The sequence below is a fragment of the Cetorhinus maximus genome, chromosome 15, assembly GCF_964194155.1.
Source record: "Cetorhinus maximus chromosome 15, sCetMax3.hap1.1, whole genome shotgun sequence".
Taxonomy (NCBI): Eukaryota; Metazoa; Chordata; class Chondrichthyes; order Lamniformes; family Cetorhinidae; genus Cetorhinus; species Cetorhinus maximus.
Window position 1 is genome coordinate 91,009,210 of NC_135893.1, and position 27,284 is coordinate 91,036,493.

Consider the following 27,284-nt stretch of genomic DNA (forward strand, 5'->3'; position numbering starts at 1 on the left):
AAATCTAAAATTTTATTTTGGACTGTTGCCTTAAAGGGGGCCTGTAACTGGGAGTCAGGTCAGTTAGGAATTTTAGGATTTATTATAGTAATAAGTAATTGTAGTCTTATGTATATGCTTGAAATCTTTTATTTTGTTAAATATTTTAATTTAATTTCTTAAAATCTCTAAAGGTCTTGGTGGACTCTACTTCTGAATTCAATGCACACATATCTCGTAATAAATACAAATTGCAAAACCACTGTGATAGCGCGACCAAGTTTCCCTCGTGGATTTGGTGTGCCTGGCACATCTGCCATGTTATAGCACTGCTAAAACGGTTTTTGCGATTTGTATGGTATGAGGAGAGGTTCTGAAATCAGTAAATGATGTCTCCGACTACTTGTGGTGATTTTATAGTAAAGCGAACATTTATTTAAAACGTTAAAGCAAAAAAACCCACAATTACACTTAAACACAAGAACGGCTTCATACAGTAAACAGTACTTTAAAACAGTTCCACAAGATCTTAACTTGCAGCTAACCTTCCTGTTTTCTGTTCAACTATCTTCAAAATCTGTAGAATTCCAGTCATTTTTACCCCACAGTGCCATTTTTTCTTGGGATGTCCTCTGCGGCTGACAGCGACTGGATCTTAGGTCTGGCCTGGTTCACACTGTCTTTTCACTGTTCTGACCAGCTATCCTGCTGTCTTCTGGGGGATCTAAACAGCTACCCCCTCACATAGGCTTCAGTGTTTCCTTAAATGCGTTCCTTCCCTTTGATCTCTATTGTCTCAACCAGTCTCTTTAGAAATGCTTTTTCCCCAGATTTGATTAGACTCTACTTTAGCTCTTCGGTTTTTATAAAAAAATAAACTTACCTTATCTTCACCTTATTTACTTACACCTTTTTACAACCTGCATAGATCCCCCTTTAGTCTAAAACAACTCAATCCAAAACTTTTCTGCACTCTCTCTAATGTCTTCACATCCTTCCAAAACGTGTGGCAGCCAGAAGCCAAACTGGTGGCTTATGCAAGCTCAACTTTAATAAAGTATGCTTTATTAACTGCTCCCTCAACCTTTCCTGCAACCTTCAATGGCTTATGCACATCATCAACTCCCTCTAAGATCTTGAACGGAGTGAAGCAAGCCTGCATTCTAGCACGAGTCCTCTTTAACCTGTTCTTTACCTGCGTCCTTAACCATGCTGTCAAGGATCTCAAAGAGGGAGTGTATCTCCGATATCATCTTGACGGCTCACTCTTTGACCTATGACACTGAAGGGCAAAAACCGTGACAAGAAAACAAGAAATTATAATATCATCTTCTGTTAATAACCCTGTCATATTTCTTGTGTACTGGAAGACAGGCTGTTGGGGGTGTAAATATGGAAACTGGATTAAGAACCAGTGTGACTGCAAGAGTCTAAAGCCAACAGTAAGAAGTGGGTTTGATATGTTAATGAACCAAAAAGGACTTCAGTCAGAGTTTTACATAAATTGTCTCTTGTTGGAGATGGTCATTGCCTGGCACTTTTGTGGCGTGAATGTTACTTGCCACTTGTCAGCCCAAGCCTGGGTATTGTCCAGGTCTTGCTGCATTTGGATATGAGCTGCTTCAGAATCTGTGAAGTGGTGAATGGCGCTGAACATTGTGCAATCATAAGCGAACATCCCCGCTTCTGACCACATGATGGAAGGAAGTTCATTGTTGAAGCAGCTTAAGACAGTTAGGCTTAGGACACTACCCTGAAGAACTCCTGCAGAGATGTCTTGTAACTGAAATGATCGACCTCCAACAACCACAACCACCTTTCTTTGTGCTAGGTATGATTGGCAAAAGAAGCAAAAGTGGTTTGAGAAAAAGCTTTTTCACATAGAGCGGTATTGGGATCTGGAATGCACTGCCTGAGAATGTGGCAGAGGTAGGTTCAGTCAAAGCATCCAAGGGGGAATTGGACTGGTATCTGAAAAGGAAGAATGTGCATGGTTACAGGGACAAGGTGGGAGAATGCCACTAAGTGAATTTCTCATTCAGATAGGTGGTGCAGACATGATCGGCCAAATGGTGGCTCCTGCGCTGTAACGATTCTGAAATCTCTGCTAGTGCCTGTTGATTTTTTTTTTCCTCCCTGATTATTGTTTTTAAAACCTTACCCATCACCTTTTATTCCATGACAACTCTTCCATGCTATCAAAGCCATCATGCTCAACATTAGTTATTGAACACATTACAACCTTCTCCAACTTAGCACTGCGTAGATCAAAGCCATTGTTTGCAGCCTCTACCATAAACTCTTTTTCCATGTTTGATCCTTCTCTGCAGTCATTTGCTGGAGATGAACCAAAGCATAGTGTCCTGTTCAACACTGAGCTGAGCTTGCATTTGTGACTTCCTATTTATCATCAAGACTGCAGATTTCTACCGGTACAATATTGATGATGAATCACCATTTTAGTCACCATTGGGCATATGCTTCCCAAGTCTCATTAATAGAGCAGATCTTCATGGAGGTTTTGAGATTGTCTTTGTCTGCTCCTTTGGCCCCCTTGTGAAAGTGCTCCCTGGCGTAGCTCTGAGTAGAGCATTTTTGAACAGTCTTGAGTTGGGCATCCTGGCAGCATGTCCCATCCATCTCAACTGATGTGAGCATATCATGGCCTCTATACTTGACATGCCTGTGATTTGGAGAACGTTCATTTTTTTTAGTATTCTCACTTGATTCACAATATCCTTCTAAGAGGGCTTTAATGATGTTCTCGGGCCTTGATATGATGTTTATAAATTGTCCAAGCTTCAGCACTGTAGAGGAGCTTGTGGAAAACCACTGTAGACTCAGTTTAGTGTTGGGCCTGACACCATGATTCTCAAACTTGAGCACCCTAGGTTGAGCCATTACCTCTTCTTCATCGTCAACCTTTTGGGATAGATAGCTTCCAAGTTATGGGAAGTGAGGGGCATTTTCTAATACTTCACCATCAATCTCAGTTGAAGGCGTTGGATTTGAATCATTTTTTGTGGGTTGGTAGAGGACTTTGGTCTTCCTGGTGTTCATGGCAAGTCCCATGCTCTTGTAGACTTCAGCGAATACATCAAGTATTTGTTGTGGTTCTTCAGAATGAGCATTAACTAGTGCACCGTCAACATACTGCACTCCTGTTACAGAAGTGGAGCGATTGTACAGTACCGTTATTTGCATTTGTCACGTAGGAGACTGATGATGTTTATGAATTTAGCTGGGCATCCGTATCACTGTAGCACTTTCCAAATGGCAGTTCGATTCACCGAGTCAAAGACTTTTGTGAGATCAAAGAAAGCCATGTACAAAGGGATGTTCTGCTCTCTGCACTTTTCCTGAAGTTGGTATGCTGTGCAGATCATGATCATTGTTCAATTGGTGGATCAGAAGCCACACTGGGACTCTGGAAGGATCTTCTTTGCAATTGACAAGAGATGATTTCTAAGAAGTAATTTAGTTAGGACCTTGCCAACAATTAAGAGCAAAGTTATGTCCCTGTAGTTGCTACATTTCAACTTGTTTCCTTTCTTGAAAATTATGATCATCATGATGTCCCCCAGATCAGTAGAATTTCTTCATTCTGCCAGAGCTTCACAAATAGGCCCCCATGTTTCAGTACCTCCGCAGGGCTGTTGTAAAGACCAGAGGCTTTGTTGTTTTTTATTTGTTAGCACTTCATTAAGTGTAGGATCATTGTCTAGCTCACTTCCAGTTGCATGTTGTGGGAGGATCTCCAGTAGTGCATGTCCACAGGTGGAGTTCTCATTGAGTAGTTCTGCAAAGTGCTCTTCCCAGCAGGTGTTGATGGTGTTCATGCCTTTGAGGAAAACCTTACCATCTTTGGATCTTAATTGGTGTTGGCCAGTGTGTTGAAGGTCTATAGATTTCTTTGGTCGTTCTGAAAAAGGTGCACCTGTCATGCATGTCAGTGATTAGTTGAATTTTCCCTGCTTTCGCTGTCCATTCCTTCAAATTGCTGGCTCCTCTTTGAACTTTAGTTTTGACTTTCTGGTGGATGAACTTCTTTTCTGTGGAGTTTGGATCCTGTTGCTGGGTTTTGGAATGTTGCCGTTTGCAATTGACAGTTTGCAAATTTCTGCATCTCTCTCATCAAACCAGTCTTGGGGTCTTTCAGTGGTGTGCCACGGATTCCTTAGCAAGTATGAGTGGTGATCAATTTCAGTGATTGCATTCCATTTTGGCCATTGGTTAATGGTGCGATGATCCATTCCTGTAGTTTCCGATCGATTTTGTTCTTAAAATTCCTTGAGGTAGATACAGTTTGACAGACCAAAAACCTCAAATTTTCTCTGAAGCTGTCTCAGCTGTTGGGTCATTTTGCAGACTGCCTCAAGTGCTAATAACAAGGGTATGAGTCTCTGGATCTGTCCAGCATTTATCAGCCATTTTCATAACACATGTAATGTGCACATCTTTTCAATCCCTGGTCCTGGCTATCGCGTAGTCTATGAGGTGCCAGTGCTTGATTATGGATGTTGCCAAGATGTCTTGAAGCAGTTTATTGCCTGAATAGGGTGATGGTAACCACAAGATTGTCTTCAATGCATAAGGCAAGGAGGCAAATACCATTGGAAATGGACTTCCCATGCTTTCCACTGGTGTTTGGTGAAAGGGCATGGTTGTCTTCCACCCTGGCATTGAAATCACCGAGAAATATGATCTTTGACTGTGATGGTACAACTGTCATAGTAGCGTCTAAGTTGGAATAGTAGGTTTCTTTCTCTTCATCCCCGGAGTCCAAGGTAGGTGCACAAGTGCTGATGAGGCTGACAGATTGATTCCTTTGCGCTTAAGATTGAGTGTCATAAAATGCTCATTGACCCCAACAGGGAATGAGATTGTTGGCTTTGCCATCAAAAATACCATGAATTCTGCATTCTTCCTGCAATTTCCCTTTCCAGAAGAAAGGGGCTACTTTGCCAATGTCTAGGCACAGAGCTTGTGGGCTACTATTGATGTTTGTTTGTCTGTCTGTTCATCTGTTCTGAGTCATCCGTTAACGTCCTGATATTCCAGGATCCCAATACCTTTGTTTTTGAGTTTCTACTGCTGATGTGTAATCCCGTTGAATGTGGATTCTCCAGCCAATTTGGAGTAAGGCAGGTTATTTTTAGGGTATCTTTTCTAGCCCCTACCCCTAGTAAGGTGAGGAGATCTAACCCTGAAGAAGGGTGCTTAGACACAGCTACAATCACTGAATCATGCTTCCATTTCAGTTAAGAGTGGAGTAGTTAATTGGTAACTGCTGCCTTTGTATCAGGTTGTGACCAGAAGTTCCCAGATATCTCAATCCTGCTGCCTTACCACTAGCTGATCGCCAAAGGGCTTGAGGAAATTTGCCATCCATAGAAGTGCCTCTGCATGGTGTAGTGGGAGGCCTGTCACACAGCAGGCCCCACACTGTTTTGGTGGGGCATTGCCTAGTGGCAATGAACAGGTGAGCCTGTATAATTGAGGACAAGGCTTTGCTGCATCCTTTTGTCCACCTTCACATGCAATCAGCTGATTTACTGTTGAAGAATTTTGTTGTGGTAGGACTTATTGAATGGTGGCCCTTACTCACCATGTCACAGGGAGCTGTAAAGTACATTCATGGAGGTTTTGAATAACGTAGAGGCACTACCCTACACTGTGGTCCGCAACTGCTTAGTTGCCAGGAGAGGTCTTGCTTATTTTGCAGCTAGCCTTCATATGTGGAGATTGTTCTGGCTATCCGTCACCTGTCAACATCGTTGATAGTTGCAGCTCATCTTCAACAGAGACTGAATCACCAATTTTTCCTTAAGTATGTATGTTTTACTCCACAGTCAGTTGGAGGTATAAGCACAGTATTATGAGAAAACATCCCTAGAATGTAAATAAAATTAATAGCTTACTTTTTGATCCTAAGATAATGTGTAAGGATTATTGATCTTAGCATCAATAACTAACTCTCTGACACTGTTTTGTGCAACAGCATAATACATTTGAGAATTTAACTTTTGCTCAGCTCACCTGCAGTCTCTGATGCTGTGACCTTTAGGCTTCCAGTTTGTAATTCACAGGTAGTGTGAGCACGTGTTGAGGCTAAGGGAGTTGTGGTTGGGTAGAAGTTCATAGTGTTTTTAAAGGCTTCCACAACTTGTTTTATTAGTAAGCAGTTTAAAAGTGTAAATACGTGACCGAGCCAACAATATTTCTAGAACCCATGGTTGCATTGAAATTATGGAATAAAAATGAAAAGTTCCTCATTACCTTTCCTCCATCCCCACAATGGCCAAAGCTAAACCTACTGGTCAAGCTGATTTCAAAACTCAAATACATATGGAAAATAAATTTTAATTTAAGCTTAAGTGTACCTTTCCAAATAAAACTACATTCATAGGATGTCTTTATCTTGAAAGTGGATGTATTTTCACTCTGCATTTAAAACCATTTGCAGTACTCAATTGCAGTTACTTAATTCTGACGTGGATATTCTGTATTATTGCATCTGCAGTTTGGCATTCCTGTGGTGTCAATCAAGTTGAAGTGTTACCTTTTTTTGACTGTTAGTTTTAATATATGCCTTTTTTTTTAGCAACCTCTCCACGTGCTTCGTCAGAATTGGAACAGGCTAGACCACAAACCAGTGGAGAAGAAGAACTTCAGTTGCAGTTGGCTTTAGCCATGAGTAGGGAAGCAGCGGAACAGGTACAGCCTGCAAAATTAGTTTCACTCCACGTTCCTAGTATATTACTTATCGACAGTCAGATTGTGTGATCCTGTTCGCAATGGGCAATTGCTTGTTGATATTTGTAATATAATTTGTAAAGTTGCACGTTTTTAAAGGGCTGCACTTTATTTTTGAAAGGAATCTCTGAAATTCCAAGTCTTGCAAATCTAAGAGGTATATAAGTCTTCTAAAACTTCTATAAAACAGTTTGACATTGAGTTTAGTGGGCTTCCTAACTTCAGGTATTCTGTGCAAAAATACAACTCGTGAACATCCTTCCCTCATCTCAGGAGAATGTCATCTAACATTACTTTTCGAATTCAAAAAGAAAGCGCTGAGACTTAGTTTCAGACTTTTGCATTACTTTACCACATGCATCACTGTCCAACTGAAGGAAAATTGTATTAATCCTACCATTTTCTTTCTCCTTCCTGCCTTCTGTAACAGATTTTGTTTGCAGTTCTCTTTTTTTCTGATTCTTAATTTTTATTTCCGATCCTTTTATGTAATCTTTTTAATTCCTGGCTGTTCTGCACTCCTGCAGCTTGGTACGTTTCCCCTGCTACCCATTAGGGCAGTGGTTTGGAGGATTAGTTGGAGCTGAGTGGGAAGAATCTCAGCCCCAAGTGACAGGCTAGTTCTAACGGGTTACATTAGTGAGCTAGGCTAGGCAAATTGTCAGTAGTGCCTTAAAATACTACATACAGACCTGCACAATTTAGGTATCAGCTTGTGTTGTCTTCTATGATGAGTTGAGTGTTTTAAGCAATAGTCCTCAGGCACGTCATCGCAGACCAGTCTTGATCCTAAAAGATACCTATGCCCTTCTTCCCCTCCCATGCCCGCACAATGAGATAACAGACAGGAAAAGGTTTGAGTCCTCACTAGATAAACAGTAGGTGCAAGGAACCCCTCACAAACAGCATAGGGAGCATCACAACTGACTAAGGCTTTTGATAAAAGTCTCACACAGGAGGTTTGAAAACCAAATTAGAGCATATGGGATTGGGGGTAATATATTGGTATGGATTAAGAATTGGTTAACGGACAGAAAACAGAATAGAATAAACGGGTCATTCTAAGGATGGCTATTACTAGTGGGATATAAGGATCAGTGCTGGCCCCAATCTATATAGATGATTTGGATTTAGGGACCAAATGTAATATTTCCAAATTTGCTGATGAACACAAAATTAGGTGGGAATGTAAGTTGTGAGGAGGAGGCTTCAAGGGAACTAGGACAGGCTAAGTGAATGGTTAAGAACATGGCAGATGGAATATAATTCACTTTGGTAGGGAAAAAAAACAGAAAGGCAGAGCTCAAGAAACCTACTTATGTCGCTTGCTATGATTGAGTTGCATTCAGTTGTTATGATGTTGGCATAGGAATATGGGAGCAAGATTAGGGCATTCAGCCTGTCAAGCCTGCTCTGCTATTCAATTAGATCATAGCTAATCATCTATCTCAACGTCACTTTCCTGCGGCATCCCCATACCCCTCGATGTCATCAGTATCCAGAAATCTATTGATTTCGATCTTAAACATGCTCAATTGTTGAGCTACCACAGCCCTCTGGGGTCAAGAATTCCAAAGATTCACCACCATCTGAGTGAAGAAATTCTTCCTCAACTCAGGCCTAGATGGCCTGCCCCTTATTCTGAGACTGTGCCCTCTGGTTCTAAACTCACCTGCCATGGGGAAACATCCTATCAGATTGTCGTAAAAACCCATCTGGTTCACTGATGTTCTTTTTAAGGAAAGAAATCTGTCTCCCTTACCTGGTCTGGCCTACAAGTGACTCCAGACCCACATCAATGTGTTTGACTCTTAACTGCCCTCTGAAACAGCCTAGCAAACCACTCAAACTGTACCAAACTGCTACAGAAAAGTCAAAAAGGGATAAAAATGGACAGACCCTCCGGCATTCACTGAGGCACCGGAAACGACAATGGTACACCACACCCAGTCGACCCTACAAACTCCTCGCTGATATCTGGGGGCTTGTGCCTAATTGGGAGAGCTGTACCACAGGCTATTCAAGCAATAGTCTGACATAGTCATGCTCACCAAATTATACCTTAGTCATTGTCCCAAACTTATCCCTCATGATCCCTGAGTACATCTTGTTCCGCTGGCAGGACAGACTCGGCAAAGGCGGTAGCACGGTTATATACCACTGGGAGGGAATTGCCATGGAGTTCTCAATGTTGATTCCAGACTCCATGAAGTCTCGTGGCATCAAGTCAAACATGGGCAAGGAAACCTCCTGCAGATTACCACCTACCGCCTTCCCTAAACTGATGAATCAGCCCTCCTTCATGTTGAACAGCACTTGGAATAAGCACCGAGAGTAGCAATGGCACAGAATGTACTCTGCATGGGGCACTTCAAAGCTCATTAGCATTACTACTTGACCAAGCCTATTGAGTCCTGAAGAACATATCTGCCAGACTGGCCCTGCAGCTGGTGGTAAGGAAACCAACAAGAGGGAAAAACCTACTTGACCTCACCCTCCGTCTACCTGACGCAGATTCATCTGTCCTTGATATTATAGGTAGGAGTGACCACTGCACAGTCCTAGTGGAGATAAAGGCATGTTTTCACACTGAAGGTACTGCCCATCATGTGTGGCACTAACACTATACTAAAAGCGATGGATTCAGAACCGATTTGGCAGCTTAAAACTGGGCATCCATGGGCCATCAGCAACTGCGGAATTGTATTCAACTGCAATCTGTAACCTTTTTTTATTCTTTTCACGGGATGTGGGTGTCGCTGGCAAAGCCAACATTTGTCGCTCATCCCTAATTGCTGTTGAACTGAGTGGCTTGCTAGGCTTTTTAAACGGGCAGTTAAGAGTCAACCACATTGCTGTGGGTCTGGAGTGACATGTAGTCCAGATCTGGTAAGGTTGGCAGATTCCCTTCCCTAAAGGACATGATTGAACCAGATGGGTTTTTACAACAATTGATAGTTTCATGGCCACCATTACTGAGGCTAACTTTCAATTCCAGTATTTTTAATTAATTAACCAGATTTAAATTCTACCAGCTGCCGTGGTGGTATTTCCACGCACGTTCCCAGGGTATTAGTTTGGGGCTCTGGATTAACAGTCGAGTGACGTTACCACTATACCACTGTGTCCCATAAGAGCCCAGCATATACCTCACTCTACCATTACCATTAAGCCAGGGGATCAACCCTGGTTCAATGAGGAGTGCGGGAGAGCATATCAGGAGCAGCACCAGGCATATTTAAAATGAGATGTAATCTGGTGAAGTTACAACACACAACATACATGCCAAACAGCAAAAGTAACATGCAGCAGACAGAGCTAATCCCACAACCAATAGGTCAGATCAAAGCTCTGAAGTCTTGCTGCATCCAATCATGAATGGTGATGGGCAATTAAACAACTAACTGGAGGAGAAGGCTCCACAAATATCCCCATCCTTAATGATGGCAGAGCCCAACACATCAGTGCAAAAGACAAGGCTGAAGTATTTGAAATCATCTTCAGCCAGAAGTGCTGAGTAGATGATCCATCTTGGCTTCTCCTGAGATTAGTATCACAGATGCCAGTATTCAGCCAATTCGATTCACTCCATGTGGTATCAAGAAATGGCCGAAGGCACTGGATACTGCAAAGGCAATGGGCTCTGACAGCATCTGGCTGTAGTACTGAAGAATTGTGCTCCAGAACTAGCTGTGGCCCCAGACAAGCTGTTCCAGTACAGCTACAACACAGGCATCTACCTGACATTGTGGAAAATTGCCAAGGTCCTGGCTACAAAAAAATCAGGACAAATCCAATCCAACCATTATTGCCCCATCAGTCTGCTCTTGATCACCAGCAAACTAATGGAAGGCATCATAGGACTTGGGAGCAGGAGTAGGCCACTTGGCCCTTCGAGCCTGCTCAGCCATTTGATAACATCATGGCTGCTCTGGTTGTGGTCTCAACTCCACCTTCCTGTCTGCCTCAGAACCCTTGACTCCTTTGTCTATCAAAAATTGATCTAACTCAACCTTGAAAAAATTAAATGACCAAGCCTCTACTGCTCTCCGGGGAAGAGAATTCCACATACTAACGACCCTCTGAGACAAAAGCTTTCTCCTCTTCGCTGTCTTAAAAGGAAGACCTCTTATTTGTTGAACTGTGTCCCCTAGTACTAATCTTCCCCACAAGAGAAAGCATCCTCCCGGTATCCACCCTGTCAAGTCCTCTCAGGATCTTAAATATGTTTAAATAAGATCACCTCTCATTCATCTAAACTCCAGTGGGTATAGGCCCAACCTGTTCAACCTTTCTTCATAAGGTAAGCGGCAATTTGTTGAGTCAACCTTCTCTGAACTGCTTCTAATACAATTATATCCGTTTTTAAGTAAGAAGACTAAAACTCTACACACAGTACTCTAGATGTGGAGCCCTAGCAAAATTGAAGTCACTGGGAATCACACAATACTCTGCACTGGTTGGAATCATATCTAGCACAAGAAAAGGTGGTTGTGGTTGTTAGAGGCCAATTATCTGAGCCCCAGGACATTGCATCAGGAGTTCCTCAGGCTAGTGCCCTCGGCCCAACCAGTTTCACCTTTTCCTCCATCACAAGACCTGAAAGTGGAGATGTCCGCTAATGATTACAGGCTCAGTACCATTCATGGCTCCTCAGATATAGAAGCAGTCAGTGCCACATGCAGCAAGACCTGGATAATATTCAGGCTTGGCCAGATATGTGGCAGGTTACATATCCAGCAAGAGAGAATCTAATCATCTCCCCTTGAAATTCAATAGCATTGCCATCACTAAATACCCCACCATCACCACCCTGGGGATTATCATTGACCAGCAACTATTCTGGACCAGCCATATAAATATTGAGGCTACAAGAACAGGTTAGAGGCTGGGAATTCTGTGGTGAGTAACTCACCTCCTGACTCCCTAAAGCCATTCCACCATCTATATGGCACAATTCAGGGTGTGATGGAATGCCCTCCACTTGCCATGAGTGCAGCTCCAACAACACTCGAGACATTTGAACAATCTAGGATAAAGCAGCCCGCTTGATTAGCACCCCATCTAGCACATTAAACATTCACTCCCTTCACCACAGGCACCCACTGGAAACTGTGTGTACCATCTATAAGATGGATTGCAGCAATTCACCAAGGCTCCTTGGAGAGCACTTTCCAAACCCATGACCTCCACCACCTAGAAGGACAAGGGCAGCAGATGCAAGTAACACCACCATCTGTGCGTTCGCCTCCAAGCCACACAGCATGCTAACTTGGAACTATATTTCTGTTCCTTCACTGTCGCTGAGTCAGATTCCTGGAATCCCCCTGCTAACAGTGCTGTGGGTGTACCTACAACAGATAGACTACAGCAGTTCAAGAAGGTGGCTCACCACACTTTCTCAAGGGCAATTAGGAATGAGCAACTATGCTCACATCTCATGAAGGAATGAAAAAAATGACCTGGCCTACACATTCCTGATGAGCAGAATCCAATCTGTACAATATACTGGTCACTTTACAGGTTTTCAAGGCACCCAATATACATATTGTAACAACCTAAGGAATTGCCTTAAGTTCCACTGATAGCATTAAGCTTTTTTAATAGTTCTTGGCCTCATTAGATTGCCAAGGGCATGCCTGTAAGAACAAAAACACATTTGCTAACCTCAGAAAAGCAGTCCCAAGAAAATCTGGTGTTACCAGCACAATTGACCAAGGCTTCTGCTGCTGTCCCTACTTCTCATGACCCACTTCTCTTTCCAGGTGTGGCTGGACTTCATGTATTTCTATAATGAAATATTTCTAATGAAAGTTGTAGAATTACAAGTGCAGGGTACACTTCATGTTTCATCTCTTTTCAAATTGAATTATAGTATGTTTAAAAATATTTACATTGTTAGTATTTTGATCTCCGGTAGAGACCAGTAAAGTTTTTATTATTTTTTTTTGAAACCAGAAAACCCAGGTATTTACTAAAAGGTTCATGGGTAAAACCAAAGAATTTTACTACACAAAAAATCAAAGAACATGAATACTAATAACTACACTGTAACGTAACTGACTGTCTAAGGTATATTCAACGCACAGTGAACACAGTTACCCATATTCTTAACCGAGCTTCTTAACTGAAATTTCCTTCCACACCCATTTGACTTACCCCAAGAAATTCCAGTCAGATACTTATCAGAAATTGGAAGATTAGCCACTTGATCTGAGTGCTGTTCCAAAGCATCATTTAAGGATTGAGATTTCTTGGGCCTTCTGCTTACTTCCAACAAGGCCTTCCATTCAAATGTCCTCCAGCACCCCACAGTTGTAGACTCCCAATTCAACCTGGGTGCCCTTCACTCTCTCCACTCTTGCCTGCACACCCTCCTGTCCTCGCACCCCCCCACCCCCCAGCTTGGCTATTCCAGAAGTCCAACTCACTGTTAATAGAGTCCTTCAGTTATCAAGGGTTTTAAACCCTTTTAAGTCAGCGCAAACAATTCCCACTGAAGTCTGTTAAAAGCGAAGTTTCCTGCAACCAGCTTGCTCTAAAATAAAGTGATTGAAAGAGATGTTCTCTGCAATAAACTCATTGCTTACCTTTGGCTTTTCTATTGTTTATCTCACCGGCAGCTTGTTCCAGGAACTGATCGTGTAACCAATTTACTTTTTAAATAAATCATCTTCTAGAGAAAGCTATTCTTAAAGGGGCCATCCCCAAAAGCTCACGGGCCATCAAATTCATCAATTACCAACCAAAGGTTGAATGCATGAAAACTCGATAATTGTTTGAGTTCAGAGTATTGATGGTTGCATTCAATTGTTATTTCCTATTTGACTCTAAGGTGAAAGTTGCGACAAACAATCTGGTTAAAAAAAAACAGCAAAATCGCGATGTGTCAAACTCGGATGACATGAAATTCTGGTCATGTCGAAATCGTCAACCATTCCTGCAGGTAGAATATCCCCTATCAACTTCCTGGGGATTACCATTGGCCAGAAGCTGAACTGGACTAGCCATATATATACTGTGGCTACAAGAGCAGGTTAGAGGCTAGGAATCCTACGGTGAGTAACTCACCCCCTGATTCTCCAAAGCCTATCCACCATCTACAAGACACAAGTCAGGAGCGTGATAGACTACTCTCCATTTGCCTGGATGAGTGCAGCTCCAACAACACAAGAAGCTTGACACAATCCAGGACAAAGCAGCCCACTTGATTGACACTCCATCCACAAACACTCACTCCCACCACCACCGACAAACAGTGGCAGCAGTGTGTACCATCTACAAGATGCACTGCAGAAACTCACCAAGGTTCCTTAGGCAGCTCCTTCCAAACCCACAACCACTACCATGTAGAAGGACAAGAGCAACAGATACATGGGAACACCACCACCTGGAAGTTTCCCTCCAAACCATTCACTATCCTGACTTGGAAAAATATTTTTAAAAATCCAATAGTTTGATGCCCATGATAAGCCAATATTTTGCAATGCTAACTCCAGATTAGCCAAGCTTGGCTAATCCAATCATATGACCGCGCCAGCCAATCAGAGTGGAGTTAGATCACTTCATGAAGCCCTGGGCAAGCCATCATTTGACACCGAGACCTCCCTGTGAAAGGACATGCAAAACCTGCAATTTGGCAAAACTGTTGTCAGTTGGAGATCACCCGCCTGTTTCCCTAACCGAGATCGTAGAGATGCTCTAGTATTTCGTACTGCAGCATACGCACACCTAAAATATGTTTGACTGCATTGAAGACATGCTGGACTGTATTGTGTATGTCTGAAGGCAGCACACTAAACAGAAAAAGATTGTTGAGTTTTCCAGTGCTAACTCAACGTTTTTCAATGTAAAGCGCTGACCTTTAACAAGGTCAGGTCATTGTAAGGTGGGAACAAATTGAATAAAGACTTTTTCACGCACTTAACTGCTTTACTGTGTTTCATTTGGTATTTGAACCTGTTGTTTTTGACATGGGGTGGAATTTTCTGTGCCCGCTAGCAGCGGGCGTGGTAGGTGGCATTAGCAGACAATATTGGTTTCACAACGGCAGGAAAGCAGGTCGCAATTGTCCACTCAGCTTGCTGACGGTGGACCGCATTTCCTGCCATCGGTCGTCGGGAGCCTCATTGCAACCCATCAGCATATCATTATCAGGCCATCCCGCCAGGCTCTTGCACCCCCGCTGGATCATTTGTGCATGTCGGCGGGAAAGCACGTGTTTCACAGCAGCACAGGGGTGACAAGCACTTGGCAGCCTGCACTTTGGGTTAATTGGAGGTGAGCGCACAGCAATGTTCTGCAGGGCTGCCTGTTGCTTTGCAGGCTTCAGGGATGCCGGAGGGGTCGGGGTTAAGTGCAGCCTTGCCCCTGAGGTGAATTGTGAGAGGGTGCGGGGGGGGGGCAAATGCAACCTTGCCATTAAAGGGACTTGTGAGGCGGGAGGCAAGTGCAGCCTTGCTGTTGAGGCAACTAGTGGAGTGGGGAGCGGCAAGAGCAGCCCTGTTGTTGAATATAGCGCACAAGCATTTGGGGTGGGGGTGGCTAGGGTGGGCAAGGGGAGTGGCCACGCATTCGGGAAACCTGTAAAAAGTGACCATTCCTCTGCAACTGAGACATTTCAGGTGCAGCCACATTGATATGATTGGGGTCGGGCTCCTAGCCTGTCTGCCCACTCAAGCAACACAGAGGCATCAAAGTGCCACCAAATTCTCCAGAGCACCCCCCCGGCACAGACTGAAAATTCATGAGTACTTTTATTGGACTGCAGAGCAGTTGGATTGCACACGTTGTACAATCTCCTTGCTAAAGCTGGCCATGTAGCAGTCATTGCTGGAGGTGCTCTCAGCCCCTTGCAATGTCAGCATCTCGGTTTGGACCAGTCTCCCCCATGGTTCAAGCTAACAGGGCAGCCATGCAGCGCATTAATCACTGGCCATCCAAGTGGTGGCCAACATTCTCCGAGAAGTGTCAAGGGGCCGTCACACTTAACCAGGACAAGCTCTTAGTACACCCATGCTAACCACGTGTCTCTCTCTTTCATTCTCCAGGAAGAATACATCAGGATCATGGACCCTGGTGAACTAGCTGTATGCCTGATGGCCTACAGAGTGCGAAGACGATGGAGGAGAGAGTGACTGAGGCTCCTGGCTGCTCAGAGGCAAGAGCAGCAACTTCAGGAAGAAGGGGCGGCTGGGGCTCCCACACACACCGCCCAAGAGCCAAGCCATCGCAGACTAGCGCCTAGCGACAACCAGGATCTATAGACGCTGCCTTTCGTTCCTGCAGATGACCAAGAACCAGTGTCACTGAAGACTGCGAATGTCTAGGGAACTGGTCGCTCACATCTGCCAGTTACTGCAGGATTTGGCGCCATGGGGACATGGAGGGCATCCACTTCCAATGGCTGTGAAAGTGACTGCAGCGCTCAATTTCTATGCCAGTGGCTCCATTCAGGGCTTGACAGGTGACCTCTGTGGGATCTCTCAAGCCTCCACCCACAAATGCATCCACGAGGTCACGGATGCCAAATTTGCGAGGGCACACAACTTTGTGCATTTCGCCTGGGACCAGGGCAGCCAGGATGCAAGATTGATTGGATTCGCCCAAATCTCTGGTTTCCCACAGGCGCAGGGTGTGAGTGACTGCACTCATGTGGTGCTCAGATCTCCGTCGCAACACACAGTGGACTACATCAACGCAAAGGCCTCCAATCGCTGAATGTGCAGTTGGTGTGCGACAACCAGAAACACATCCTGCAGGTATGCGCACAGTTTCCAGGGAGTGTGCATACGCCTACATCCTCAGTCGGTCACAGATCCCTGGAGTCTTCCAGGGTCCACAGAAGCTGCAGGGATGGCTCCTCAGGGATAAGGTCTACCCACAGAGGCCGTGGCTGATGACACCCGTGCAACGGCCTCAGACTGCAGCAGAGCAACTGTATAATGAGGCTCATTCTGCAGCTCGCACCTTAGTGGAGCAGACCATCGGGATGCTGAAGATGAGGTTCTGGTGCTTGGACTGGTCTGATGGAGCCCTGCAATATAGTCCGCAAAGGGTGTCATGCATCGTTGTCATCTGTGCTCTTTACAACCTGGCGCTCCAACGTGGAGATGAGCTGGCTGAGGAGGAGATGGAGAAGCTGCATGTTGCCTCCGATGAGGAGGACGCCGATGGGGATGAGGGTAAGGAGGTCCTCTGAGGCGACGATGACGCACTGGCTAGACGAGGCAGGTGCACTCAGGAGGCCCTCATGGCTGCTAGATTTGTGGAGGATGATGACAACATGCAGTGAGATGATCCCATAGTTCCTCACATTGCATTTGTGAATGTTTGACTCCAGTCTGGCCTATGGCAGCGCGAATACCCTCTGAGAATGCTCCTATCATAGAGAGGCATTAGAGGCCCGAACAGTCGCTTGATTGCAGGAGGATGGTGACGACATGTAGTGAGGACACTCCACGTATCTTCACACAGCCTCTATGAATATATGACTCCTGTTTGGCCAAGGGCAGCTTACTTGCACTCCGTGATCAGGCTCATATCATAGAGATGCAGCCATGAAACTTTAGAAGCATCTGATGCTTTGTCCACTTTCAGCACTTGAGCCCTTCAGGAGCTGGAGCACATCATCAGCGGTCGCAGATGCTGAAGAGATGGGGGCTCGCCCCTCCTTAAAGGTGCTGAGAGTACACCGAGAGAATGAGAGAACTCTGTGGCGCCTGTCCACTACATTCTGGCAGCAATGATGAGCACCGCCGAGGTGCAGGCATCAGTAATGTTTTCAGGGAGTATGAGGCCAGACCATCACTTTGGCCTGAAGGCTGCACAGAGCACAGGGAAGAGGCCCTGGACTGAGACACTTGCCTTTATCTTGTGCAGAAAGGTTTCACATCTGAGCGCAAGAGCATTGCTCACCAGAACAAGGAGCCATAGGCAGGGAGACATTCTTGGGGTTTATTGACAATAGGTTGTGTAACTAATTCTCCTTAACTGTCCTAACCTTGCCGCTACGTCTTGGTGCTCCTGGATATCTACAGCAGAGATGGAGGCAGCCTGCTGACTGTGATGCCCTGTTGTGATGACTTTGGCGGACGTCCTCTGGAAGGTTGAGACTTGGAGGGCCCTGGCCTGCTTTCCAAGTCCTGCTGGGTGGCAGTGGCACCCTCCTTGGCCAGTGGAGCTGGAGCTGCTGAGGTCACAGGAAGAGAGGAGTCGGGTGGATCAGACACTGAGTCACCTGGATGGATGGACCCGGAGCGTGCACCTGCTGATCCCCCTCCCTGCGGGTGCTCGGGGGCACCAGGCTGACTCCTTGAGGAGCAGTGGTTAGCTGGAGTGAGATCAAGCTGCCCAGCACCCCTCTCACTACACACTGTTGAAGGCCAACTATAGCATCAACGATGGAGTTGAGCCTGTGCAGCAGTGCAGGAGCAACCTCCTGGACTAAGGTCTCCATGGCGGCTGCCATCCTACCAGTGTTGACCTCGGTGCCTTGATATGCCAGCTCTATCATCTCAGACTGAAGGCAAACAAACTCCTCCATCGTGCCTTGCGATTTGAGGAGTTCAGCAGCATTCCTTCCTGATGTTGCTGAGCTTGCCTTTGCAACTGTGACATGACCGAATCCAGACGATCATCATCTGACTCGGACTAAGCAAACTTCTGACCTCCAGCAGCCCTTTGTGTGCCAGACACCTGGGAAGTCCCCGACGCCGTCTGCAGTGGATCAGGCAGTGCAATTTGCTCACCAGATTATGTGGGGCTACTCTCTAGGTCCCACTGAGGTGTATGTCTCTGCACTGGTGGAGGGTGTGGGTGAGCGCTGTGACGGGATTACAGGGCGGGTGCCTCCAGATTCCTCTTCAGAGGCTTCTTTGCAGCTTGATTGGAGGCCTGGGTCATGGACTTCGCCAGCTGTTTGGCAGATGTATCTGTGAAAGCGAGGGCATGGCAGTGGCCTGTGAAAGAGAACACATCATTCATAGCATGGTTGCCTGATGAATGTTGCACTGCTGAATCCTCACCTGGTACGGCAGTGCTGACCTCGCCGTCAGCATGGGACCAGTCCAGATCCTGGCTGGCCAGCTGGATGGCTCTGTTTTCAAAGTCCTTGAGGACCTTGATTTCGGGCATTCCGCCACCAGTCTGCAACCTTTCTCTCTTGTCGTGTGCCAGACTGCCCTGCATGGACAGAGATGGAGAAAGTAAGCAGGACGTCTGCCGGGCCAGATGATAAATGTGTGGGTGTGGGCTTGTGCGGGTGGTGAGTGGTCCCATAGATGGGATGACGACAATGATGGTGAGTGAGAGAGAATGCATGGTGATGTTCCTTGAACAGGCAGAGAGTGCGGGCCCTGTGGATGTGTGCTGGGTTTGTGTGTGTGCGCTGAGTGATGAAAAGAGTAACTAACCCTGGCTGAACAGAGGAGATCATTCATCCTCTTGCGGCACTGGGTGGCTGTCCTCTTCTGAAGGGCATTGACCCTGACCACTACTGCCACTGCTTCCCAAACCTGCTGCCCATCTTGCAGCCAGAGCGGAGGTACAAAACATTCTGGCGGGCCTCCATGGCATCCAGCAGTCGCTCGAGGGACTAGCCTTTACAGTCCCCTGGTTTAGCCTTCTTGTCATTGAGGGCCATGTCTCCCTGGCAGTAGTGGTGAGCTGGAAGCACTGAGTGCTATGCTTGTGGCTGGCATTTAAACATTGTGCCTGGCGTGATACAACGGCGGGGTGATGGCGGGCGGATGAGGAGTCTGCCTGCCCTGGAAACGCTGTGTTTCTCGGGTTTCTCAGCATAAATACTGAGGTGGGCTTGGGACGATACAGCGTGAAAACCCTTCGCCGTCGATGGGCAGCACGTAGTTTTACCCAATTGCTACCGCGCTTATTGCAAATTTGGGAAAATTCCGCCCATAGACTGTGTTTATCAGGTTACATTGAGATGCATTCATGTGGGAATGGGGTCTCCTCTGCTATCACAAAGCTTCGCTTAACACTAATTTGTGGGAGGATTCCCTCGGACTTGACTCATCGGAGCTTTACTATAAAACAATCTGTACCTTTTGCTGTGGTGATGCTCTGTGCGGGAAAAGGGCATAGTAAATAAAGCCACATGTCCTGGTCATTTTGAACCTCCCACTTCTAATCACCAAACATAAAAGCTGTTTACATATTTATTCTCCGTCTGTAATCAGTTATTATAAAACTGTTAAATGTGGAACTTGAAAGCATAAATTTAATTATCAAATGTAGCATACATTTAGGTAACATTCAGTGATATGTAGTTCTTTTCTCATGTTTAGAATGAAGCAGTTTGCAGTAGGATAAGAAACCTGCAGATTGAGAACGTGTGAATTAAAATCCAACAATTGAGTTTTCTGAATATTTTTAAGTTTACGGTATTTTAGGAAAGTTTTGGATTTCAGAGGAACACTAGCCATATCAGTATTGATGCAATTGAATATGAACGACAGGCTCCAAGGTAGAAAGAAGGATGTTAACCAGAAAACCTTCTCGTATCCAGTCTAGAAATGTATGTAAAATGCTATAAAAGCTTCAAGATGTGGGAGAAGATACATTCTCAGTTCAGCTTTTACTTTGCTCGCATGTTTAGTTTAGAACTGAGTAGCATAACATTTAGTGCATTCCATGTTGGGACAAATGGCAAAGGAATTTGCTCAACAAAGTTCTGGATTTGGTAACAACTTGCATTGTGCTGAATTTGTGAGCAGATTTTGGATTGCAAGTGAAAATCACAACTCGATGAAATCTTGGCAGGAGGTTACCAATTCCTTTAACTGTATACTCAAATGGATTTTTGTGTTGAAAAGCATAGAAATATATAATGCAGCATTTCTTGTATACTTTTTTGTGCATTGATCAGGTTAAAATGTCAAAAGACATAGATTAATAAAAGTATTTGAAGATTAACAATTGAATTGCATATAAAGTAGGGACAAATGAATAATCAGCTGCTTTGACTTAGGCTGTTATTTGGGTCTCACTGTAGGATGTAAGAGGTTCAGAGATGAGACAATAAATTTTGGACAAGGAGCCACTTGACGCAATGGTATCAGGACAATTTATTAAGCAACAAAAGTTATACTTAAACTAAGGCAATTGGCATCCTAGCTCAGATGGTTCTTGTGTCCCACCGACTCTAGGGGCACAGATGGTTCATGACTCCTTTTCCCTTTTCTCTCCCTATGTCTTCTTGAAATCTTGCAACACACCCCTTCCCTGTCCTTTTTATTCTCTGCAGCCAGGGGTTTTTCCTGTGTTCTAATGTTGCTGTCATGCTTTGATATTGTTATTTCATCCACCAATACTTACTTTAACTCATTAATCGTGGTCATGACCCGAACAACTGTTCCAAAAAGTAGTGAAACTAACTTGTTTTTGTAAATAAAGCAAATTCTTTCTAATTTTGTACTGTAATCCTCATCAGGAGGATCGTCTTCGCCGTGGTGATGATCTTCGACTTCAGATGGCCTTGGAGGAGAGCCGCAGAAATTCAGCTGTAATAGTGGGTAGCACAGCTCCAAAGAAGAAAAAGGTGAGGGTTATACTGTCTGCTTCTGAATATAATCTAGAAGTCATCAATATGAGATAGTTACTAATAAATTCAGTAAGGAATTCAGGCGAACCTTCTTTATCCAGAGGGTGGTTAAAATGTGGAACATGCTATCACAGGTAGTAGCTGAGGTGGATAGCATTGATACACTTAAGGGGAAACTAGGTAAGCACATGAGAAAAAAAGAATAGAAGGATATGTCTATGGGGTTAAATGATGTATGGGAAGAAATTATTGGAACAGCCTGCTTCTGTGCTTTGATACTTCTTAATTTTCAAGATTCAAGGTCTGTAAATAAACTTATCTTGAAATTAAGGCAAATATTTTAAGACTACTCTGTTGGGAAGGGGGAAGTTTGACTCAGCAATAATAAGCATTTAAAATTTATCTTTTGGTTACCAAAAGATATGGTTTGTGTCTTCTATAATATTTTTCAGCTGGTTTATCACTCTAGCAGTACTGGCTTAAAATGTTGCTTTTGTTAATCACGTATGCTATTCCCCTGACAGAATTTCAATTATTTTTTGGGGGTGGGGTGATGAATATAAGCCTTAGTTACTTAGCAGTAGAGTTACATAATCAACTTCAAATGTAAATTTAAAAAAAAATGCATCCAGCTACAAGACCAGGATATTGGTTGTTACTGTATCCTGGAGTATGGGAATACTGGCTTCTACCAATCACCATTTGCTAATTTCTCTATATCAATCATGCTGTTATGAGAGGTGAAAATCCGATGATGAACACTTTACATAGAAAGTAAGAGTCAATCATTGACCCTTCTTGCACAGCTCCTGCAGTCATTGAGAGAAATTTGTCCGCTTGTCCTTTCATTTGTGGATGGTGTAGGAAAGAAATAACATTAGGGGAGATCCCTTGCTGTTAGTACCCTTTCAAAAAAACACTATTACTCATAAACTTTCAGTCCTGAAAGTTAGGGCCTAATTTTAATTCTGCGTAATTGAATGAGTTTTAAGTTGGTTAAAATCGGGCCCCAAGAGTATGAATTGTATAATGTTAAATTATGTAAAAAGAAAATGTAATAGACACACAAAGGAAGCACTTTTTAAAAATTTGCTCCAATTTGGAATCTGAAAATGCAAATTTGGAATCTGAAAAGAATTTGAATAATGTAAATATATCCCAGGTCAGAATTTGTTTATGTCTCACAGTGACTTTTCGTATCTGAAATAAATACTATAACTTTCTTTCCTTCTAAATAACAGGCATCCATGGTTACCCTAATGGATCCCTTGCCAACTGCAGCAACACAAAAACCTGATATCTGGGAAGTATCTATCCGACCAGTTCATATAGAAAAATATGACCCATGGAGAGAAGCAAGCAGTCCAGTAGCATCAGACCCATGGCAATCTATTGGTATGATTACTTGTACAGTGAAAGTGCTCTTTGCATTTGTGTGTTATGATAATATTGCAGGGTCCTTTGGAATTTAAGTTACCTGATGATAATTTACATTTATAGTACTAAATTTCCACTTTTCTGTATTATTAACTTGATTAATTCAAATTATTGAATATTTCAGATTTTCTCAGTGCTAAAAATAATTTTTGATTCTCAGAGGATGGCAATTTAATAATTAAGTGTGAAATCTATCATCCTGAATTAAATACATTGAAACGATAGAGACATCTAAATATCTTCTTCAAGGTATCAGGCAGCTGGAAACTTAAAACATAAACTATGAGGCAAATACGACTGAGGGCAATTTCCTTTGTGTGTGATCAGAGACTTATTCTGTAGGCAGTGCCATAGTATGTAAACTTATCAGTGAAGTATTTAAAAATTCATTAGGACCAGATATTTTTTGAAGTTTAGTTCTTGAAATAATTACTTGAGTCTTATTTTTAGGTTGTAATCATCCGGCTTTTCTTCTAGTAGCCTGGCCAGGACCTGGCAATATCCACCCACTGTAGGTACCGCAGGTTCAAATATCAGTTTACATTGTTACTGGATGGGAATCTAGAACCATCTTATTCTTATGAAATTTGCATTAAAATACATTTCTTTTCAGATGCTACCAACGTTTTTGTCTTATTTGGTTCTAGATACCAAACCGACTGCTGCTGTTGATCCTTGGGGTGCTTCTTTATCTGCCACACAAACACTTCCTAAAAGTAATGATCCATGGACTTCTTCGCAGAGCACCACTGCTGTCCTGAAGTCTTCAGCTGACCCCTGGGGACCAGGTCCTTCAGCTGATTCTATTTCTGGTAGGCCTATTGAATCATGTGAAGGTGAATTTGTAATTTTCCACTTTGCCGCCTATTGTCAGTATTATGCACTCCAAACAAAAGCATAATACAAGAATATGCATAGTAAAGACCTCAGAAGTTGCTTCACATCACCTTTTGAAAACCAGTGGGTTATTTTTTTCATATTTCCAACATTATCAACCTTTGAATTAGAAAACTCCCTCTGAGTGAAACTAGATATATCGGTGCTGAATTATGAGCAGCTTTTGACTGCCCATTGGACATAGAGGATACAGTCTTAAATCATTTATTTCTGCTGTCTGCATTCCATTGCATTTATCTGGGCAAAATTCAAGCCCGTGTCTGGATTGAAAAGGGGATGAATGCGGGAGATGGTGGTGTAGTGGTAATGTCACTAGACTAGTAATCCAGAGGCCCAGGCTAATGCTCTGGAGACATGGTTTTAAATCCCACCATGGTAACTGGTGGAATTTGAATTCAATAAATCTAGAATATAAAGCTAGTCTCAGTAATGGTGACCATGACAACTATCTTCGATTGCTGTAAAAACCTATCTGATTCACTAATGTCCTTTAGGGAAGGAAATCAGCCATCCTTACTCAGTCTGGCCTACACATGACTCCAGCCCCACAGCAATGTGACTCAGTCTGGCCTACACATGACTCCAGCCCCACAGCAATGTGACTCTTAACTGAAAGAGCCTAGCAAGCCACACAGTTCAAGGGCAATTAGGGATGGGCAACAAATGCTGGCCTTCCCAGTGAATTTCAAATCCCATGAAAGAATAAAAAAAATCGCAACCCTATTGTATAGCCCATTCTGTCAAACTGAAAGAATTTCAACTTCTTATGATTTATGATCTTATGATTTATTTCTGATCGCTAGTTTGATTTTCAAAGAAATGTCACAACTTGAAAAATTCAGACATGTTTGTCATTTCATCATAACTTTTTAAAGTCAAACCAGCTAGATTTATCTGTAGGCCCATGGTCTAATGGCAACTGTGCAACGGCTATTTCAATTTGATCATACATACATTGATGCACTTTAAGATAACACTCGAGCTGCATGAATTCAAAAGCCAGTTGATTATTGCAATTATTAAAAACTGATGCAGTACTGATATTCTGACCGATGTAACTAGAATACTTAGTAAATATTGTGTCTGATCTTATTCACAAAGCATACCAGAGACGTCCAAGGACAGTACGTCATTTACTGTCTCTGTTTTAAATTGATTTACCTGATGTTCTACTCAAGTCCAAATAGTTTTAGGATTGTGGAATTTAGCTTTCAGGGCTGCAAATTAAGCAAATCTGTTCTGTTCTTGTTTGGCTGTTTGATGATTAATAGCAAAACTTTGCTCTGCACTTTTTGTCAAGTACATTTCACTATTAAATGACAGCTATATTTTTTAAAATAGCAAGTAAACCTGGATTTAGTTGATGCAAATATTTGGCATGTTTGCCTTTGACTAGTAATCTAATTGTTGCCTCTCAGAATTGATCTGTGTAATTTGGTAATCATAATCTAAATACCAATAAGGTATTAATGCTGCAGGATCACAAGCTGATTTAAATGAATTGCAGTTTAAAGTAAATCTTAAATTATAATCTACATCTCTATCACTCCCCACTCCCACTGTAGGCGGTACAGCTTTTGACCCATTCAGCACATTAAATGGTGCAGCAAAGGATGACTTTGCTGATTTTGAAGACCTTCGAGCTTCATCAAAAAAAACAGGTAATGAAATGTTTATTTTGTTTATTTGTGTCTCCAGTGCCATTTTCCCTCTTGATCCTGTTACTTTCCTGTTTCAGCATGTAACCACTTAACCCTGCTAGTGTAACCCTAATGGTTTGTAGAATGTTTAGTCCCATATGGTGGTTCGATTACCGGAGACATCAGCTGACATTAACGTACTCATCCAGAAGGTGTCTCAAACATGCCATTTCCAATACATTTTCCTTAAGTATATGCTGTAATTTGATACTTGTTGATTTTGACATATAATTGTTGTTCATATTACTAAGTGGGAAGCCTATGAATATGGATTTTAATTCCCCAAATAAATGAGACCTACACAGACTTGTAGCTGCAGTGCTTGAGTTATTTTGTGTCCTTTGTTTGAGAGTTAACTGATATTCAACTTCTTGCTGTTGAACATCCATTTTACATTCAGTAATTTCCAAGGCTGTAATTTACTCAAATGCTTACAATTTTCTTTTGACAATTTTAATATTAAGTAATTTCCAAAAGTCAGAACCCCAGGATTGAAATGCAGCCTTAAATTTAGTGCCATTTTTTAAAAACCAGAGTTAATATTTCTTTTTAATCAACTTTTTAAGATCTATGTTCCTTAATTAAATCATTTTAATGCAGGAGTATGTGAGTGGAAGGATAATGATGATGTTTTCATATGACCTGGCATGCAGTAATCTAGTTGGCCTCTCGTCATTTATACTGGGTTCTTAGAATTTTTGGAAGATAACAATTATCAAATTTTAACCCAAAGTTATCTTGGTATCCTTAGCACCTGACTCATCTGTGACACACAAGTTATGTTCCTTTTGCATAAGGCACATGCGTACATCCAATTAACAGGACATATTTTATCGTATTTTTTGAATTTTTTTAGGCTGATACTTTCATGGAAATTGTAAATCCAGCATAATAATTGTTAAACCTTTCCATTGAAATGATTTTAATGTCTACCCTTTTTTTAAAAAGTGCAAAATACATAGGAAGATGCTTCAGGTGGCTAGCAGGAATGCAACAGTGCTGGAAAGCTTTCCAACCATAAATGCTGTTTCCATGTTTACATGATCAATAAATAAAAGTTAAAAATATGAAAGGTGTGGGGATGTTGGACAGGATTGTGATTTTTATGGTTAAATGTGTTGATCCTGTAGTTAGTTTACAGTGCATGTAGTATTTGTCAGCATTATTAATATCTGCAGCAAACTGTTAGTATCATAGTAAGAATGTAGTATTGGATTAATTCAGGTTATTATACATAGGAAGTTATAAAGACCAATATAAAAAAGACAATTCAAGATATTACCTTCAGCATTTGAAAACTCTGCATTATAGAATTGCCTTAAAGTTTTTTAAAATTTTGAGTTAAATGTTTGTCAACTTTTACTTCAGGTGAGACTGACATGTTGGGAGGAAGCTCTAAAGCCAGTGGTTCAATTAGTCCAGATTTATTTGATGCTCAGCTTACTAGTTCAGTGCCATCAAAACAGACTGCAGCTCGAAAAACACCAGAGTCCTTTCTGGGCCCTAATGCAGCTTTGGTGAATCTGGATTCCCTGGTATCCAAGCCTGCACAACCTTCCAGTATATCTAATCCTTTCCTGGCTTCAGGTATGCTTTTTGGAAATATTTTATGTATAAATTGAACTGGCCCCCCCCGCCCCCCCGCCCCCGTTCTGAAGAGCAGTGGTGATGCTCTGTAAATCACAAATCTTGAGTTTTGAGATTATGTTAGGTCAGAGCTTGAATCTTTAGTTTTCTTTCTGTATAGTGGAATATATTGAAATAGTTTGAAAATATGTTACAAGGTAGCCTTTGTGCTTGGGGCTTTCATACTAGCATTCAACCATGATGGCTAATTCCAAATCTAATTAGAAATAGTTAAGTTGCTGATTTTCCCATGCCCCACACTGGTTTTACTGAAGTCGTTATTTAATACTCTCCTCAAGGTGGTTGCGACATTGAGAAATATTGCT

General features: G+C 42.9%; 1 protein-coding gene across 6 annotated transcripts in view; it reads left to right on the forward strand.

Moving 5' to 3' along the window:
• epn2 (epsin 2) overlaps positions 1-27,284 on the forward strand; it is a 71,379-nt gene that overhangs the window by 31,507 nt on the left and 12,588 nt on the right. For 3 of the 6 annotated variants that reach the window (XM_078558943.1, XM_078558948.1, XM_078558944.1), the window contains 6 exons: positions 6,584-6,696; positions 21,188-21,295; positions 22,540-22,693; positions 23,383-23,571; positions 25,198-25,293; positions 26,701-26,919. In XM_078558943.1, coding sequence (XP_078415069.1) covers positions 6,584-6,696; positions 21,188-21,295; positions 22,540-22,693; positions 23,383-23,571; positions 25,198-25,293; positions 26,701-26,919 — 879 coding nt within the window. The remainder of the gene's footprint in view (positions 1-6,583; positions 6,697-21,187; positions 21,296-22,539; positions 22,694-23,382; positions 23,572-25,197; positions 25,294-26,700; positions 26,920-27,284) is intronic. The other 3 variants (XM_078558945.1, XM_078558946.1, XM_078558947.1) reach the window with 3 other exon arrangements.